Here is a 17,410-nt window from a genome sequence, read left to right as displayed (position 1 = left end):
AACCATTGTGCGCTTAGTGTGATGGTATTTGAGGATGTGCACGTGAATACTTGCTCCATAGAATTCCTGATCCAAGCCTGCAGCATGTCTTTGGAGCGCTTTGCCAAGGAAAACAGTTCCAGTTTCATCTAAAGCAAACAAATGCAGGGTCAGACCCATGGGTTTAAGCCTGGCTCTTCTTAAGTAAGCAGCTTCTTATAATCTGCAAAAACTAAACTAAAATAACACACTGCAGCAATTATCGGAAGCAGGATGAGAATTGGGCAGCTCTTGAAGCCACATGTTGACACAAATAGAAGTGGCTTTATGAAACTTTATGTCACCATTTTCTGATGCAATGTAAATCTGGCAAATTACAGCACTTAGAAGCATGAGTTTTGACCCATACTAGGCTACTACTAGAAATTCCCTCGATGCTAAATTGCACACTCGCGCAACGTATATTCCTGAAATCCTACTACTTCTCACTTCCTTATTTGCCAAACCTAAAATCTGAACTTTATGCTGAAAGTGCATTTTAAACCTTCCTCTATGTTGCTGACTCAACCAGAACCATCCATCGATAATAGCGGCAGTAAACTGTGTCAAAGGCAGATTTTACTGCATGGTATTGCGTGCACATGGCAGTTGAAGTAAACGCTTAAAATCTCACGTGTTGATTAATTTCATTCGTTTAAAATTGCCACGCTTCCCTCGCAGGAAGCGCTGGCATGTGCAAACAACCAGAGCAGTGATGCCAAAACCATTTAAAAGGTGTGCGTGCATATGTGTGTGTGTGTAACAAACAGACGGGACTGCAAGTGTGTGGTTATGTCAGTATACGTGTGTGTGTGTGTGTGTAAGAGAGTAATAGAAGAAGGTTGATGTATAATGCACTGAGGGTCCAGTTTCCCAAGTCCTCAACGAGTTTCCATAAACATCCAGTGCTGCTGTGTGTGAGATCAGCAACAGCTCACACAAACAAACACACAAAGCATCCTGTATATTGTGCTGCCGCTTCTAAAAAAGTTTAGTAGTAACTGTCGAAGCACAGCAGAGCAGTATCAAAGAATAAGTGAGACACACGGCTGAGAATTAAACAATGCAAGAAAGAAGCTCTTTAACATTCTGCACCGCTCTCTTTAATACACAAGCTGGGCTGATGGAGGTCAGTCCTCACACTCTCAGACGCACACATCACAGCAGGGTTCGAGTGCGCGGTATCCAGTGAATTTCGTACAAGTTTTCCCTCACCGTACTCTCATGAGATATTAAAAAATAACTGTCACATGCACAAGTACAAACATGGAAGTAACAATAAAGAAGTGGCACATACCCGTGTTTGTCTTGTAAATATCCGGCAATGTGAAAACCCCAGTAGCACTTCTGCCTCAGCCAACTCACAGCAGGATCTATAATTAGACAGAGAGCTCCACTCCCCTCCAGTCATCTTTTACTGTCGGCCACATCCTCTTTTTTTTCTTTAAGTCCTTCTCTTTCTTTCCTCCCTCCCTCTCTCTGCCTCTATTTGGTGAATTTCTCTGACACCAGACTGTTGATTTCATCATTTTGCTCACACTCCCTCACTCACCTGGAGCACAACAGCAAAAAAAGGAAATCCTAATTAGCCTCAAATTACAATAAATAAAATCTGAACTACATAAATGAAGTGATAACTCATATCTGTAGTAACACTAAAGGAAGTGCTCTAAATCCTCATGAGCGTACACCTCTTTACAACCAAAAGCATATTTCAGCCTCTCACACACACTACACATTTTCCGCATCACACTCTTGACACAGCGATGACCATTAGGTCTTGCCACCAGGGGATCTTTGAAGTCCATCCCATAAACAACATGGATTGCAACCATGGTAACGGGGGCGGTCATGTCAGCAGGAAGTCGAGTCTATAAAAACACAACAATGAGAGAACCAGGGTGGCTTCCTGTTTAAGAGCTCAGTTTAGACTCCCATTTCCTCCCCTCTCCTCCTCCCCCTGCTGTTGTTGCGACGCTGCTGCTGCCACAGTGCCCTTGAGCCCTACAGCTGGAAAGTTTCTCATTAGAATAACACTGCTTTCTCTGAAGGCCTCTTTGTCGGACACAATCACCCAATCGGTTCAAAACACCATTTCTGTTCATGAAGAGGTAAGAGCCTCTGACATCCATTAACGACTTAGATTAATGACTAACACTGGCCCTGAAGGCAACACACTAATGTAATGAACACACACGTTACAGGCACATGGAAAACTACTAAGTCAGCTATTGACAGCCCAGATAAGTTGGGTTTCATCTATTTCAATTGTTTGTAGTACTAAATAGGCTCAGACGCAGCTTAAAGAGTTCAAGAACTTCGCAGTGCTACTTGACCAGGACATGTAGTTTTTCCACTACTCAAGGAACACTTTGGCTTTTTAGGACATTATCTCAACTAATTTTCAGGAAGCAGGAGTGGTGCAAGAAAGCTTTTCCAGTACACGTTAACAAAAACACATGTTACAGGAATGACTAAAACAATTTTTTTAAACAGCATATTAGAAAAAAAAAAAATCTCAGCAGCTCTAAAGCTTACTGCAACTTTTTTTTGTGGGGGAGAAGTGCCGCTATGGGGCAAACTGGTCACAGCAATTCGACATCTTTTTCAATGGATCGTTCAATTCCTTCCTGGTTTCCACAGGTGGAGCTGTTTGTTTTGTCTGTTGGCCATGGCGACACCTGATTACACTGTTTATTTTTTCTTCTTTTCCATTTTTGGAAAGGAAGAAAAGAAGAATGATTTGTTCATCTTGACTTTTAGGTTCTTACGAAGCGTCTTACAAGGAAAGATCTAAGTCACCGGGGGAGGGATTCAAAAAACCCACTGCAAATACAGATTTTGTCGTTTAGCATTTAGTACAGAGCAACAATAGTAATGGCTAATCAAACAGAGTAAAAAGCACAAGACATGGGGGTGTATTCAAAAAAAAAAAATCCACCAAGTTGCTAAATCAGCCTTGTGCAACACAGGATCTTTATAAATAGACTGGTACTGACAGTTAGAATCACATGCTCTTTACTCTGGGAACGCTCTGTGTCTCTTTGTTCTCTCTAAGAGTACCAACTCAACTGTGTGCTACATCAAAAGGTAACTCCTGCAGGACATGTTTACATCACAATATTTAATCTTTCTCAAACCTGAAATAATATTTTTATTTTAAAATGAGACACACATTGATACTAGGATACTTTTCAGGGCCATGGCCGAGTTATATTGATCAGCTTTGATACTCCTCTGCTACACGTGCTCCATAGAATGCAGTGCAATTTGCAGGGAGTTTGTTGAGGAAAAAGGAATTCTGATGCACCCCACGGGTTTTCATTCATCCCGATCTGTTTTTCTTTGTCATTCCCGCTCTCCTTTTCCATCGTTCCTTCTCACTCACTCATTCCTTCAGCAACTGATCTCCCTTCCTCGCTCACATTTCCTATCTACTATCTCCCTTTCTCCCTCCTTCATCCAGAGGAATCCACAGCTGTCACTCCCATTCAAAACGTCGTCTTCCCAGAGCAGCTGGCCAGACTGTGGTTTGTGTGTGCGTGTGTGCACACGTGCGCGTGTATGGGTGTGGGCCTCCCTGCCTACAACTGTCGCCAAAATATTTCTATATTTATGATCTCGCTCTGCTGGTGCATAGTTGGAGTATCCAAGTGTAAATGCTAGTGTGTGTGTGGCTGTCAACAAGTTTAGGAACTACCCTCTGCTATGTGTATGCAAGTGTGTGTGTCCGTATGCATGTGTTACAGCAAAAATGAGGACAACCCTCTTAAGTGAAAACATTACCGAGTGTTAAGTGAGGACACCAGAGGCACCTAAATCATCTGCAAGACTCTGAAAGATATCTGGCTGCAGGCCTTCATGTGAGAACGACAGGAAAAATCCACACTTGGATTCTTTTTACCCTCCTCCAAATCATTTGCCAAGCTCAATACATAACTACTTTGTAATAAATCAATAAATAATTCATGATTTTTTCCCACTTTATACTTTTGATTGCATCCTGTTTGCCAGCCCCCATACAGTTGGTGTGGGATTAAAATGAGGTGATAATGGTTCAGTGTGTGAGGTTTGACTTCTATTTATATAAACAAAAACCAGCCTGATGAATAATTTATTGATCATTCAAAAATGAAGTTTTCATTGCCTCTGTAACCAGCGCGTTTATGCAACATCACAATTTTTATATTTTTTTTCCAAAAATAAGATAAGAGCCAGCTGCCACTGAAATAATAAGTCTACAAATAAACTGTACTAGCAGCTTCGACAGGACCAACCACAATGTGTTACAGCCTTTACCATTTTCACTATCGCAATATTGTGTTTTAATGTTCGCCAATTAGCCCTAAACCTGACTGAATGTATATAATATTTCAGTAGCCTAATCTGCCACATGGCATTTCTTATACCGCACACATGGCATTTCTTCCTTTCACATTAACATAATGATACATCTGGGACAGTCTTTAGAAAAAGGGACTTCGACAAACAGACAGAAACAGCTGCACCTCCTGAATCACAGTGAAGATGGAAACAGTTTAAGTTATGGACACAACAGAGTCATTACAGAGTATTTCCAAATTTGAGTCAAGGGCAAGGTATTTGAAACAGATTATAACAAAAGCCACTGTGTTGCCTTTTTTTTTTTTTTTTTCCAAATTACACGTTTTTTAAAATTTGTCTCATTTTGCTTTTTCCATCAGGAGATTTATGAACATCGTGCGAGGAATCTTAGCGAGTCATTACGTCCTGTTCTACTTCGTCTAAACAGGTGCTTTGGGATTCCACCAGCTCAGCATACCAGCAATACACCCATTTACATAACTCACATACAGGTCACACAGATAGAAAAACTCTGACAGAGTGCATCTCTGTCACTTTTTTTTTTTTAACCTTAACCCAGTATTATAATTTACTTGAAGGTGAAAACAACTCACTCATTTGAATGCCTCCGTCTGTCACAGAGGTAACACCAGGTGTGCTCTCCTGTTTGACAAATAACAGTCGACACAGACGTGGTTCAGAGAGCCACATTATCTCCGTTTCCTGTATTCCGCTGAATGCCACACACTAGCTCACTGACACATTAAAAGACACCAGATCGTCTGCCATTTTTCCCCATTGCTGTTTTACATACTGTCGGTTAAGCTATTACTCCAAACACTCTTCTAGCATGGGGAAAGTGATACTTTTTGTATTTACTTTGTTTTGCAACAAACAGAAGAGCTGTAACTTGGGAAGTGAGTACTATGTCTGGTTGACAAATGTTCTTAAGGCCCAAGTTGGTATTGCAACATGTTAATCATAACACAGGTGAGGAAAGGTTCTCTTTGTGTTGCATGAACTCAGATTCTTTGAGTTTTTGTTTGTATGACATCTGACACCTTCATTGCTCAATACAGGCACTTTGGTTTTTCCTTGTGTCATACTTTTCAGGAGATCAGAGGTTAAACTATGAAACAAACTAAGAAAAAAGAAATCCTTATAATCCAAGACTGGTGCACGTAGGGAAACCATCTCTAAATTGTGTCACCCAACAGGAATGTGGAGACTTAAGAAACTGAGTTCCTTCCTTGACAGGAATAAGACCCTTTATTTGCTGAATGCCACTTTTCCAGCTGATGAAATACAGCTGCTCAGCTTCCAAAAGCAGCACTGGTTGTGTTGGGCATGTTCCTGTTCCCAGTGTAACACGAGGAAACTATTCACCATCGAAAAAATACGATTACATTTAAAAATTGTGTGCTGAGCCACACTGGAATAACATTTCCTGTAAAATTACAGTAAAGTACTGGCAGCTGCATTTCTAGTCTTTAAGCTGTTATTTTACAGTTTCCCTACCATAAAAAAAGAAAACAGCACTATGTGGTATAGAATATAAACTTTATACTACAATAACTGTTTGATTGCCATTATACTGCTGTTTTAGTGTTCCTACATCACACCAACACTGTGCGCAAGCTGCTGTGAGCTATAAATGGATGACACTCCCTTGCAGCCTGAATGATTACTCAACTGTGGCCAATATTTTCCCCTCAATGCCATCTGCATTTACAGTACTCAGCTATGACGAGAACAGCAAATTGCTTTTTAAAAAAAATCATTTTTTCAGTAATTTCTTACAGAATTTTAAGAATTCATTGTACCAGTCTTCACAAACTCTACTTTAGAGATCAAGCGAACTTCAGTTCTGGTGCACATCTGTATACGTTTTCCTTTTCTCCTTCACACTCCTGCTGTCCTTCACATCAAACACATTCTTCACATTTCCCAACAAAAAAAGCCACTCAACAGTAGCTCACTCGATGGGATCTCCCTCTTTGTCTTTTATAATACACGTTTCTCACACACACACACACACACACACACACACACACACACACACACACACACACACACACACACACACACACACACACACACACACACACACACACACACTTATGATAAAAAGCCAGAAGAAAAGGGGGAAGAAAACAAAACAAAACACAGAATTCACACTTCTTAAACACAAAGCCAGGTAAGGGAAATAAATAATGCCGTAAGACTCTTGCTCATATCTCTTCTCTCAAATATTTTGTGATATTGTAGGCACGATTATTTATAATAAACTGACTAATATTGCTGGTTGTAAGTGAAAACAGCGAGTCATCAAAATGACAGTGGTGACTGATATGCTGATAGCCTGTGGCTATCGGCATATCTGGAAAAAAAAAAAAAAAGCCTGTGGTAGTGAGATTGGTAGCTACAATCTGCAGCAAAGGCTTTTTGGCTGATAAGAACAACACAATATATCTGCTTATCTGGCTGAAGCCTCAGCCTGTCCTGCACGGAAGACGTAGTTTGACTTAACTCAGCAAAATCAGACAAAACTTACGTCAACATCCAGTTCAGCGTAAACACAAGTTTGATGAGCGTTCCTGAAGGATAAAGAAAAAAGTAGCCAAGGCAGACTCCCAATTTAATTACTTAATGAACGCTGCTGAAATGCTGTGTAAATCGGAACAACTATTTTAGTCTTTTGAACTGTGGGCAGCAGTTAGTTTGGTTTTTCCCCTCTACTTGTTTTATAACAGGTTTCAAGATGCAAAGCTTGACTGTGTGACCTGTTCACATGGAGATTTTTTGGAACAGGGATAACATGCTGGAGTGGCTGACTGCCAGAGCACCCAACGGAGGAACGGCTTCGGTGCCTGTTGCAATTGCAAAACATTAATGAACTGCAATAAAGTGCACGTGTGAAATAGGATTTGGGAAAAAAATGAAAAGAAACAAAATGAAAGAGAGAGAATCTACAGTATCGCTTTACTCTATCTGCTTCTTTGAAATGTAATCATTTTTTTTTTTAAATCTCTTCATTTCGTGGGAGTAGTTAACATGTTCCAGGAAAGCAGCTTCATGAATATGCACCATCACACTCTGCCGTCTGCACAGACAACAAAGGAAGAAGGCATTAACATTCCTGCACATGCTCTGCACTCTGGTCAGGGATGAACACACAAACACACATGCGCGTATCTAACAAAGGAAAAAAAAACAAAACATTGATTCTGGAAAAACCGATTCCATTCTGAATCGTGCAAAAAGACGGAGGCCAAAACATTAAGTTGATGATGTTCAAAAAGAAAAATTGTTTGGTAATCAAGGGGTGATCATATTTTTAAAAGAAAATGCCTATGGGTATTTTTCTAATTTTAGTAGCTCAAATGTGGATGTTTTCTGGTTTCATTTGATTTCTATAAATAAACTGAGTATCCTTGATGTTTGTTCTGCTCATTGGACAAAAAAGCTAATACTTGTAGAAGATTTTGTACTCATTTTTTGCGAGATTGGTTAACATGCGAGTCCTGCATCTTTGGCTGTTGGATGGTATAACAGACATAACAGCAATGACGTATATGGTGCGCAATATAAAAACGCCACTACATAATGCAGAAACCTATGCTTGGTGCCATCCCATACTTTAACCAGCAGAGCAGCTCTGGCTCTCAGCACTTCCTGCATGACATGTAGCTGCAAATGGTGGTATGGAGTTAAGTGGTGTCTTCGCACTAAGTTGCTAACTAGTTCGGGAAATACATTTCTGGAAAGTCAACAAACAGCAACGCCATTGTTTTTCCCTTTCAATGCAATCCCAGCACGCCCTCACCCACACGTTACCCTTCAATATCGGAATGTTTTACTCTCTAAAAATAGGTATCTGCCTCGGGCCCAAAACTGTGTCGGGTTTTAGTTTACTGGAGATTTCCAACTACAGAACAACTCTTCTCGCCTCTGTTCCAGTACTATTTGTTTTCATCATCGTCTATGTGTACATATCAAAGGGGTGTCTCACAGAAACTTGTCTTACATATACTGAAACACACACCCAGACAGACACACTGACCACAGATGGGCATTGTATAAACCTGTATTGTGTGGTTCTCCTATTCAATTACGAAGAAATCAGCCTGAAGCTGTAAACGTCACTGAAGATAATCAAGACACACACACAATATGTGGAGTCACATGTAAAGTCAGGAGTCCGGTCAGATCCTATTACACCCGCACCTACAACAAGCCACCTGATCCGAGGTCAGCGTCAGTCGGTGTGAGCTGAATCATGACTTGGTGGAGCTGTTTAGGTCAGACGGTATCATCTGGTTCGGAGAACTTGTGACTGATATGTGGCTTCTACAGTACCAGGAATCAGGCTAACCTATTATCTATGAGCAATATAATATTAGCATTAATGACAGACGTGTATCTGCAAAGCAGAACTTCAATGTTTCAGGGCTGTTACATGAATGTTCTTTATTTTTATTTCTACATAAGTAATGTTTAGTCAGCAACTACCCATTTCAAAGAACAAAGTCAAAAGTCACTGATCCTGAATATTTTAGGATTGGTGACTTAAGTATTAATTGTATAAACAAAAGCAAATTAGCTTTAAAATAAATGGTAAACAAATAGTAAAATGTGTCCTTTGATTCAAGATTTTTCAATGAAAGTTCAAGTATATAGAGCCAAATCATAACAACAGTCGCCTCAAGGTGCTTTATACTGCAAGGGGAAGAGCCTACAGTAGCTGGAGAAAACACCAACAATCAGATGATCCCCTAGAAACAATCACTAGGCAACAGTGGGAAGAAAAAACTCCCTTTTAACAGGAAGAAATCTCCAGCAAAAGAGTGGGGTGAGGGAAAGAAAAAGAAAAAAGAAGAGCATACTAATTAAAGCTAGGACATCTTACTTTCCGTGTATTTGTTTCTCACCGATAGTGGGAAACGGGAACAACCCCAGCTTCCTTAAAGTTTGGAACTCAGAAACAGATTTAGATCCAGGGCTTCTCGTCTGGCACAGTGGCTGTAACTGAGGTGAAAATTGAGTGTTTTGAGATTTTTTGTGTGCGTTTTTTTATACCCTGAATGCCACAGGAATAAATCCTTAGAAGAAAGAATTCCATTGACTTCAGTAAATTTAATCCGAATTACGTGCCTTGGCATGTACATGACTGTGTGCATGGAAGTGAGAGAGAAAGGGGAGGGGGAGGTATCAGAGTGAGGCTGGAGGCCAATAAGAGACCAGTTACCCAGCAGACCACAGCAAAAAGATTTTAGCTCAAAGGTTAATGCAACGTGAATTGATTTGACACAGTAATAAAATGTCGAGGACACTCTTACCTCAAGCCACACCACACACACTTACAGTCTCTCAGTCCCCTTTGCAAGACAATACTTTAAATATGTGCAGCCTGTCACACAGACACAGAAAAGTGCACGCACACACACTAAACTGAAATAAAAAGTAGACAACTGCACCACACACAAACACAGTCCTGTGAGCCCCCCTTGGAGAGTATTATATAACATTACCCCTGACATATCAAGTGATTTCATGCACCTCGAGGCAGGACAATTGAGCCATTTGTTCAGCAGGTCAAAAATAGCCGCCAAACCTCCAACGCCGTCTACTGTTACAACCATTACTACCTCGACTACTGAACAGCTTGTGTCTGCACTCCCATTTGGCTTTAACGTGTATTAGAGTTCAAAATCACCTTAATTTATATCTGCAGCGCCGGTTGTTCATTAGTACAAAACGTCAGTAGGTTTTTGAATTTGCAGCTGCAGAGGATGAATGACCTAATGCTATTTGGGTGCCAAAGCGCAAACTGGAAATTCAAGAAGGAGCACAATTAAGTTCTAAATAAACAGTCTAGCAGCTGCAACATTACAGTCGTCTAGTGATATATCAACTCAATAAAAGGCTAAACCTGCTGATTAAATGTTTCAATAGGAATTTTGTTACTTAGATATGCAAATAAGTGAGAACGATTACCACCATTAGAGGTAATGATTGATTGATGCTTATTAACTTTCCTCCAGTTGAGTTCTTAAATTCAACAGGAACCGGTAACTAAAAGAAACACAGCGCCCAGATCAGCTGACCAATGTGGCTGGAAACCACAACTAGGATATGTGATCTCCACTGCATGACTGGAGTTACTCCGTTTAGCCATCCAGAGAGTAAAAGGCTGAGAAAATGAGCAGAGTACACATGCGAACTGCAATAAGTTGTATTTTCTATGTAGAAGTTTTTGTTGATTTCACTGACAGCCCTGAAAAAGGCAGTTTTTTCACTCGTTATTAGGAAAACAATTATTTATAAAGAACATTACTATGGTCAATCAAAAAAAACTATTTTGAAATATCTCTGTTTGCAGAATTAAGAGTTGTGTCTTTTTTCATTTCCAGGGCGTGTAGAGGAAAAGGCTGCTGGAGGAAGAAGTTGAATATGAGGTGAAGGTCTTTTTATTAATAGATATAGCCTTTGAAAGCCATTGTGAAACTTGCCTGAAATCGTCATACCTGTATGCACTCACTTCTGGTAACTGCTACAGGAGCCAAGTATTACAAGCTATTCTTTAAGTGAACAGCACTTCTGCGTGTTTTCTGTTTCACGTGTGTGGAAAATTAGGGTTCAAGGCTATTACAGACACAGCAGGACAAGTGGGACGTAACCCTGCAGGTCTATTATAGCACTCTGTGTAGTTTAAAGGGCTGTTTGAGCTCCAGAGGCTTTTAAAATGGTGGTTTCACATGTTATGCACATCTGGCGCAGACCGCCGCCACCTTAGATGGCTAACCAATCTCCGACTTCAGACGTCTGGCGTAAGGGCAATGCACTCCACAGGGCAAATGATTTAAAGCGAGGTGTGCATGTTTGAGACGGAGAAATTAGAGAGAGGAAGACAAAGGATAGACAGCCAGTGCCAGTTGCCCTGCATGGACAACACGCATGTAACCAGACTCTGCAGTTACGGCCATGACCTCAGTGGGGTTTGTTTTGTGTTTTTTTCCAGAGACATGCACACAGATACACAAAGCCCATAGTGGGTCCTTGGTTAGCATGCAGTCAGCAGAGCCTGGCACAGCGAGAGCCGGCTTTCATTCAGAGAGTCATGCATTGTAATCCTACACAGCGTGATCACACAGGCATGCTTCACAGCAGAGAATGCTAATCTAAACTAAAAATGCAGGACTAAAAGTGCCAGCTGGGGTCACTTGTCTCTGATGCTTGGAGCAGCAGAATACTTTTTGAGCTCAGGTTTAAGAACAAAAGCATCAACTAAGCTTTTTGTTAAAGAGAGGCACAATAGATGAATATATGACAGGAAGGGTTGTTGAAAATTGTTGAAAATTTGACACAATTACAAAGAAAAGTAAGCACGCTCTCATTTTACTGGAAAGATGGCGGCTTCTTGAAATGAGTGCTAAAGGGTTAGCCTAAGTTCACGTCCTGCATCACACTAGTAGTCAGAGTGAACATTTTCATTATCTAACCATGACCACACTGTGAAAGAAACAGTTGCAATCAGCCATAATTAGGAGGAAATATGTTTTGATATCTCCAGATGTTTATGTGAGAAGCTTTTGTGCCAAGAAGAATGACCGTCAGAATCCTAACTGATGACTCTTACACAATCCTGGAAGTGAAAATATAAAAAGTGAAGTGAATCCCTCTACTGTACTACACACTGGTACCAGTGATTTCCTAATATTAATTAGAACACAGAACTAAGTGTTTTGCTTTAGTAGGAAACTAACTAAAACCGGATGCTTTTGGACGTTTACTAAACAATAAATAGCTCATGTGGTAAATTTACATTCACACATTTTTGTAGGACTGCGTGACGCATGTTCAATTAAACTTCTGCATGACCTGCAGCAAAACTAACTTCTAAACCCACATGAAAAACACACAGGAGGCTGCGTCTTTCCAACTAGGCCAGCACCTGTTCTCTACTTTTACTGCAGCTTAGATCATTGTGGAAAAACTGCTGTCACCCAAATTGCATACGCTGTGTGTGTGTTTGTGTGTGTGTACACACATGTTAAACAGAAAATGATGTAAAGAAAACAAGATGTAGTCGGGTGCAGGGACTGCCTGGAGAGCGGCAGCATCTTTTTCCACAAGAGCGTTTCAGCGCTGATGGCTTTTGCCTGACTTTAAGAGGTTCAAGTAAAATACTACCAAAAAAACCCAACTACTTATTAAGTCAGAGCGGCATTCTGAGCGTTTTCAGCAGAGGTTTAAGGTCTAACCTGCCACTGTGGGAAGTACGCTGTCCTGTCTGTCAGTCTTTACGATGTTCCCAGAGGTGCCGATTCCATCTGTGGAGACAAAGAGAAAAGTATATCACTGAACGGCAGCTGATATTCACAATATCTAACAATAAGGAACAAAAAAAAAAAAAAGCAAACAAACAAACACAGTTGGTAACTGACAGCTTTCACCTCTGAACCTTCCCTAAAATGTCACAATAAACAAAGCAGTTGTAATAGCAGCCTTAAAGAGAGAGGTGACAACAACGCTTCTTACAGGTGTGTATTAATAGATTTCACCACTGCCATGTGCTGGACTTGGCACAATGTGAGCTGTTCATGTGATGTGATGTATCAACAGGTCTAGTGCACTATTTTGACCCACATGTGGATAGAAAAGATGAGAAAAGTGTGTGGTGGTCTGGGCTGTACCACGCAAGCACGCACGCAACACACACACGCACACAACAATCCCAGTTGTAGAAAAGTACCCGAACAGTGCACCTGCACTTTAAACTGGGTTGCGGAGGTGCTGCTGCTAAACTGCGATGCTGGCCGACATCTGCTCAACCTCACTGGGGACAAAAGTAAATAATATTTGAATCTTATCTTAAGAAATGACTGATAAGAAACACAGGTTTGTGGCTAACACACCTCCGCCAGTTTCAACAAAACACTCATTACTCTGTTTAGGAAGCCAGACATTATTTACGTGATTTACAGCTTGTCAACGGCACTTTGCTTTAAAGTCCCTCTTTCCTGCTTCATAATGACTTGAACTGTAATGCAAATCATGTTTTAAAACGACTGTTGGAGCTGATTGTGACTTTATCTAACATATATGTACAAAAAACTAATAAAATAAATTAAAGCTCGAGAAAAGTACCGTATGTTTTTTAGTTTTATTCAAAGATGTGCGCGCGTGACACTTTTTTTTTTTAAAGTGCTCGCGAGCAATTAAAATAGTGCACCTGCGCACGTAGCTTAACGCCATACTGCACCTGCCCGACGAGTTGAACCCCCGACACAGAAGAGCCCGAAATTTAAGAACATTTATCAAACTTTCAGCTGCTCGGACCGTGTCACCACCAGCGTTTGCCTACCTTGTAAACCGGAGCCCGTTTACACCTAACCGCCCCTTCAAAGAGTCCAGTCACACTTGAAGATAATCCAACTTGTATCGGAGTCTGTTTTTTGAAGCGTTGAACAAATAAAAAGAGCCAAAAAGCTGACGGAACGTGATGGAAGAGAGATGCAGAGGTCCGCTGGTAATGTCAGTGAAGCCTGTACTGAGGAGCCGAAACATAGGAACTTATCGGAGGCAAGTTACAGAGAAGTAAGTCCGGCCCCCTCGAAGCGCTGCTCCCTCCCCTTCGCTCTCCTGCTGACAGAAATAGCAGGCGAGGCGGGCCCCACCAAAAATAGCCTTGACTTCACACAGGACCTTCTTGACTATTGTTTTCCCGCACCGACTCGCTCCCTTTGAGTGCACGCTCCGCGTTTAACTGCTCGTAACTTGTACGGCATTCTTAACTTTATATATAATTTTTTTCTTTTTCTTTTCTTTTTTTTTCTTTCTGTTTTTTTTTCTTACAAATGAGATGGGGATTTTGTGTCACATAAAATAATAGTTCCCTCTCTGTGGCTCCATCTGCTGTCAAGAACTTCCAGAAGCAAGGAGAGTGACTCGGCTCTGGGATCTCCAGGGTTCTTTTGGAGGCCCCCAGAAAAAAAACCAAAACAAAATTAGGCTATATGTGTGAACGTTTACTATTTGTCATAAATGCCTAAATGTTTCCAAAACAACAAACAACCCACGCAGTGTTATTCATGTCAGGATACGGCAACATGTGACCCTCCAAGATGAGACAGATGTTGGTCAAAATGGAACTTCCATCACTACAGCACTGACTTGCACAGATCTGCTGTGATACCTTTCTTAGCACTCATTTTATTTATAGTACGGTGAATATAAATAGTCGTCCTGCATATTGATTCCTGAGCTTGTAACTTACAGTAAATTACATACTGTTGAATAGCGTTTTCAAAGGCCTCATGCCCCCCACTCCATTGACTTTGCTGTCTGTTTGTGGTGTAGGTGGGGACCAGAAAATCTCTGATTATAGTCATGCACCATTGAGCTAATGTGCAATGAAAACTATTATAGCACCGAACAAATTAGCTTGTTTGGGTTCACATTAAATGTCGAGTCTGTGTGAGTTTCTGCACAAAACCATAAAAGCTGCAAGTATTTTCTCAGGAAACAAAAAAAATTTTGAGCCTGATTTGGTTTCCTTTGTAATTCTGATTTCCTGCCTGTGGTGCTCAGTTATGAAGCTATTTCAGATTTTTTCCTAAATAACTTAAGAAAAAAGACTGTATAAACATTTCTGCGTATAAATAGTTCTTATACAGCCCGCTATCAGAGTATTATATAGAATCACAAAGGTAAATATTAGAGATATTTCCTGACAAAACTGAACTGTGGGAGCGCAGGAAATAACTTTACATTAATCTTTGGAAATTAATCTGCGGTTGGAGCTGAAGCTGAATAACATTCATTCCTGTCCCAAAGAACAGCAGGAAAAACAAAGTAAGGCTGTTTAAAGGAGCCCTCATAAAAAATGTCTCAGATAGTTTCTATCTCCCAAATTACCAATGCCATATACTGTAGTCCTGATTCTACAAATACAAATAACTTAAGTTGCTCCTGTACGTGAAGAATGTAAATCTGTGTGTTTAAAACTGTACCCGATTCACTCGTGTGGTGTAGGATTAAAGAGCAAGCAGGAAGTCTGTTATGAAAGAAAATGCAGTCATGTAGAAACATGGACATTTTGTGTAGTATTTATATAGCTTGTTCACGCTAATTGAGTATTTAGTGTGAACAAGTTTCCTATTGTGCTTTCAAGTATGTTATGCAGAAAGAGAGATCATGGTTGCTGGTGGCTTGACGTGATTAGTCCTGCTATTTATGGGAAAAAGACTGTCTCCATTATCCTTTCTTTAAAATGCTTTAATTTTCATCAAGAACTTTGCTTTCAGCCATCATTTATCGGCTGTTTTTGATGAACTTTTAAGTATTACAGGCATAACAGTAAAAATAACTCCACTGTAATCGGTGCAAACCTTGCCTTGATACAGCAGACACGGCTAATATCAAAAGAAAACTGGGGTAATTAAGAGCCGTTACGGTTAAACCAGGGATGTGGCCGTAAATAAAGCAGGCTGACATAATCCTTAACAAAGTTGAGTCATAATAGACTTTTACAGTTGAAACAGTAAAAGTCAGGGTAAAACTATCCAATTAGATGCTCTCGATGTCTAGCTATCTTTATTTTCCCTCATAATAACGAAGGACTGAATGTTTGTCATTCTCTCCTGCGGTAATGCAGACTACCTTTTTTTCTTTTCTTTCTCTTTTTTTACAGAGATTAAAGACACTAAGTTCTGTGCAATGTTCAGATGTGCAGATACACATTTGTTCTTGACATTTTCAGACCACCAAGGAAGTAGAGCATCCTGTCAGTGTTCAAGCGCACACACTTACAGTACAACACGCTGCTGTGGAAGCCTGCGTGACGCAGGAACATTGCCTTGTCAAATCTTATAGCCCAAAGTCTTCCTAGAATCAAGAGGCAGTTTTCTGGTACAGGCCACTGACAGTGAATCGCACGCATCCTCGCGTCACAACCACTCCACTGTGGTCTGCATGATTCAGTAAACCTCTTCGGCCCTTTTCTATAATTAATTGCAAATGTGTAATTTCTCCAGGGTAGCACCATAAAAATCAAACCTCTGTTTGTACCTGCAAAACAAAGTACCTCCCAGAACTTCCTGTCAAACATTCACATTTAGAAGACATTTTAAAACATAAACTAATACACCAAACTGCTAGAAATTAGTTTGAGTTATTATTTAAAAAAATAAGGCCCCAGGGAATGTCTTCATGCATGGCGGAGGTGCTTGGAGACGCTATCTACTCCCTGTTTTTCTCACTCTTCTTAATTCAGCACCATCTGTAGAGTACCGTTTAAACATTTTTTTTTTTGAGTCAGAAACTGACATTTATAATAAGTTTCACTAGCACTTCACAATGTTTTTCCCCACTTTTAACCGTCCTTTTTGTTTCCACAGAGCACGAGCGTGTGCAAGCCTTTTATCCTTTTTTCCGATCTCGGCGTAAGCCAGGTCAACAACTGATGTTTAAGACCAATATTGAAACCAAGAAACGAGCGCTCTGTCTGCTGCTGGTGGTGCTTCATCGTCCGCTCGCTCACCCTCGGGTGGCTCTTTGAACGGGGGGAACCCGGCACTGTTCCCAGAAACCCTCAGTGTGTGGGTGTATCTAACGATATAACGGTGTGTGTGAGAGAGGGTTGTGTCCTGTGTGTTTGTGTTTGCATCGTTTATGCGATTCTACGTGTTCAAAAAGTGTGTGTGTGTGTGTGTGTGTGTATATGTGGTTAGTCCATTCAATTACACAATCTAGCATGCAGTCTGAATCACATCCGGTTTCGAGCTGAAAATAACCAAACCACAGGGTGACAGAAAAGCAGCGCAGCAGGCAACCGCCCACAGGGAGAGAGGAATACATACATATGCATACACACTCTGTCCAGCATTGGTCACTCGGTATTTTTCACAAACAATAATAGGAACTGGCGTCTATTTGGGTGTGCTATGCTTTGACTCCTCAGATTTTCAAATCAAAATGATTTCACATTTTTGTAAAACTCATATCTTTTAAAGCTTTAGCAAGAAATCAAATAATCCATGTTATCTTCTTAAGATACAACATGGGA

At 40.6% G+C, this 17,410-nt stretch overlaps 1 protein-coding gene across 2 annotated transcripts in view; it reads right to left on the bottom strand.

The window, feature by feature from the left end:
- hdac7a (histone deacetylase 7a) overlaps window positions 1-17,410 on the bottom strand; it is a 53,978-nt gene that overhangs the window by 24,808 nt on the left and 11,760 nt on the right. The window contains exons 1-2 of one of the 2 annotated variants that reach the window (XM_039604509.1): window positions 13,709-14,533; window positions 12,606-12,674 (exon numbers count right to left, since the gene is read on the bottom strand). Coding sequence is in view for 1 of the 2 variants with exons in the window: in XM_039604508.1 (XP_039460442.1) it covers window positions 12,606-12,674 (69 nt within the window). In the remaining variant the exon portion in view is untranslated. Of the gene's footprint in view, window positions 1-12,605; window positions 12,675-13,708; window positions 14,534-17,410 lie in introns of those variants that run through there. The other variant, XM_039604508.1, reaches the window with a different exon arrangement.

This window comes from Oreochromis aureus, linkage group 20, assembly GCF_013358895.1.
Source record: "Oreochromis aureus strain Israel breed Guangdong linkage group 20, ZZ_aureus, whole genome shotgun sequence".
Taxonomy (NCBI): Eukaryota; Metazoa; Chordata; class Actinopteri; order Cichliformes; family Cichlidae; genus Oreochromis; species Oreochromis aureus.
The sequence above is the reverse complement of the archived record's forward strand: the minus strand, read 5'-3'. Positions and strand labels throughout refer to the sequence as shown.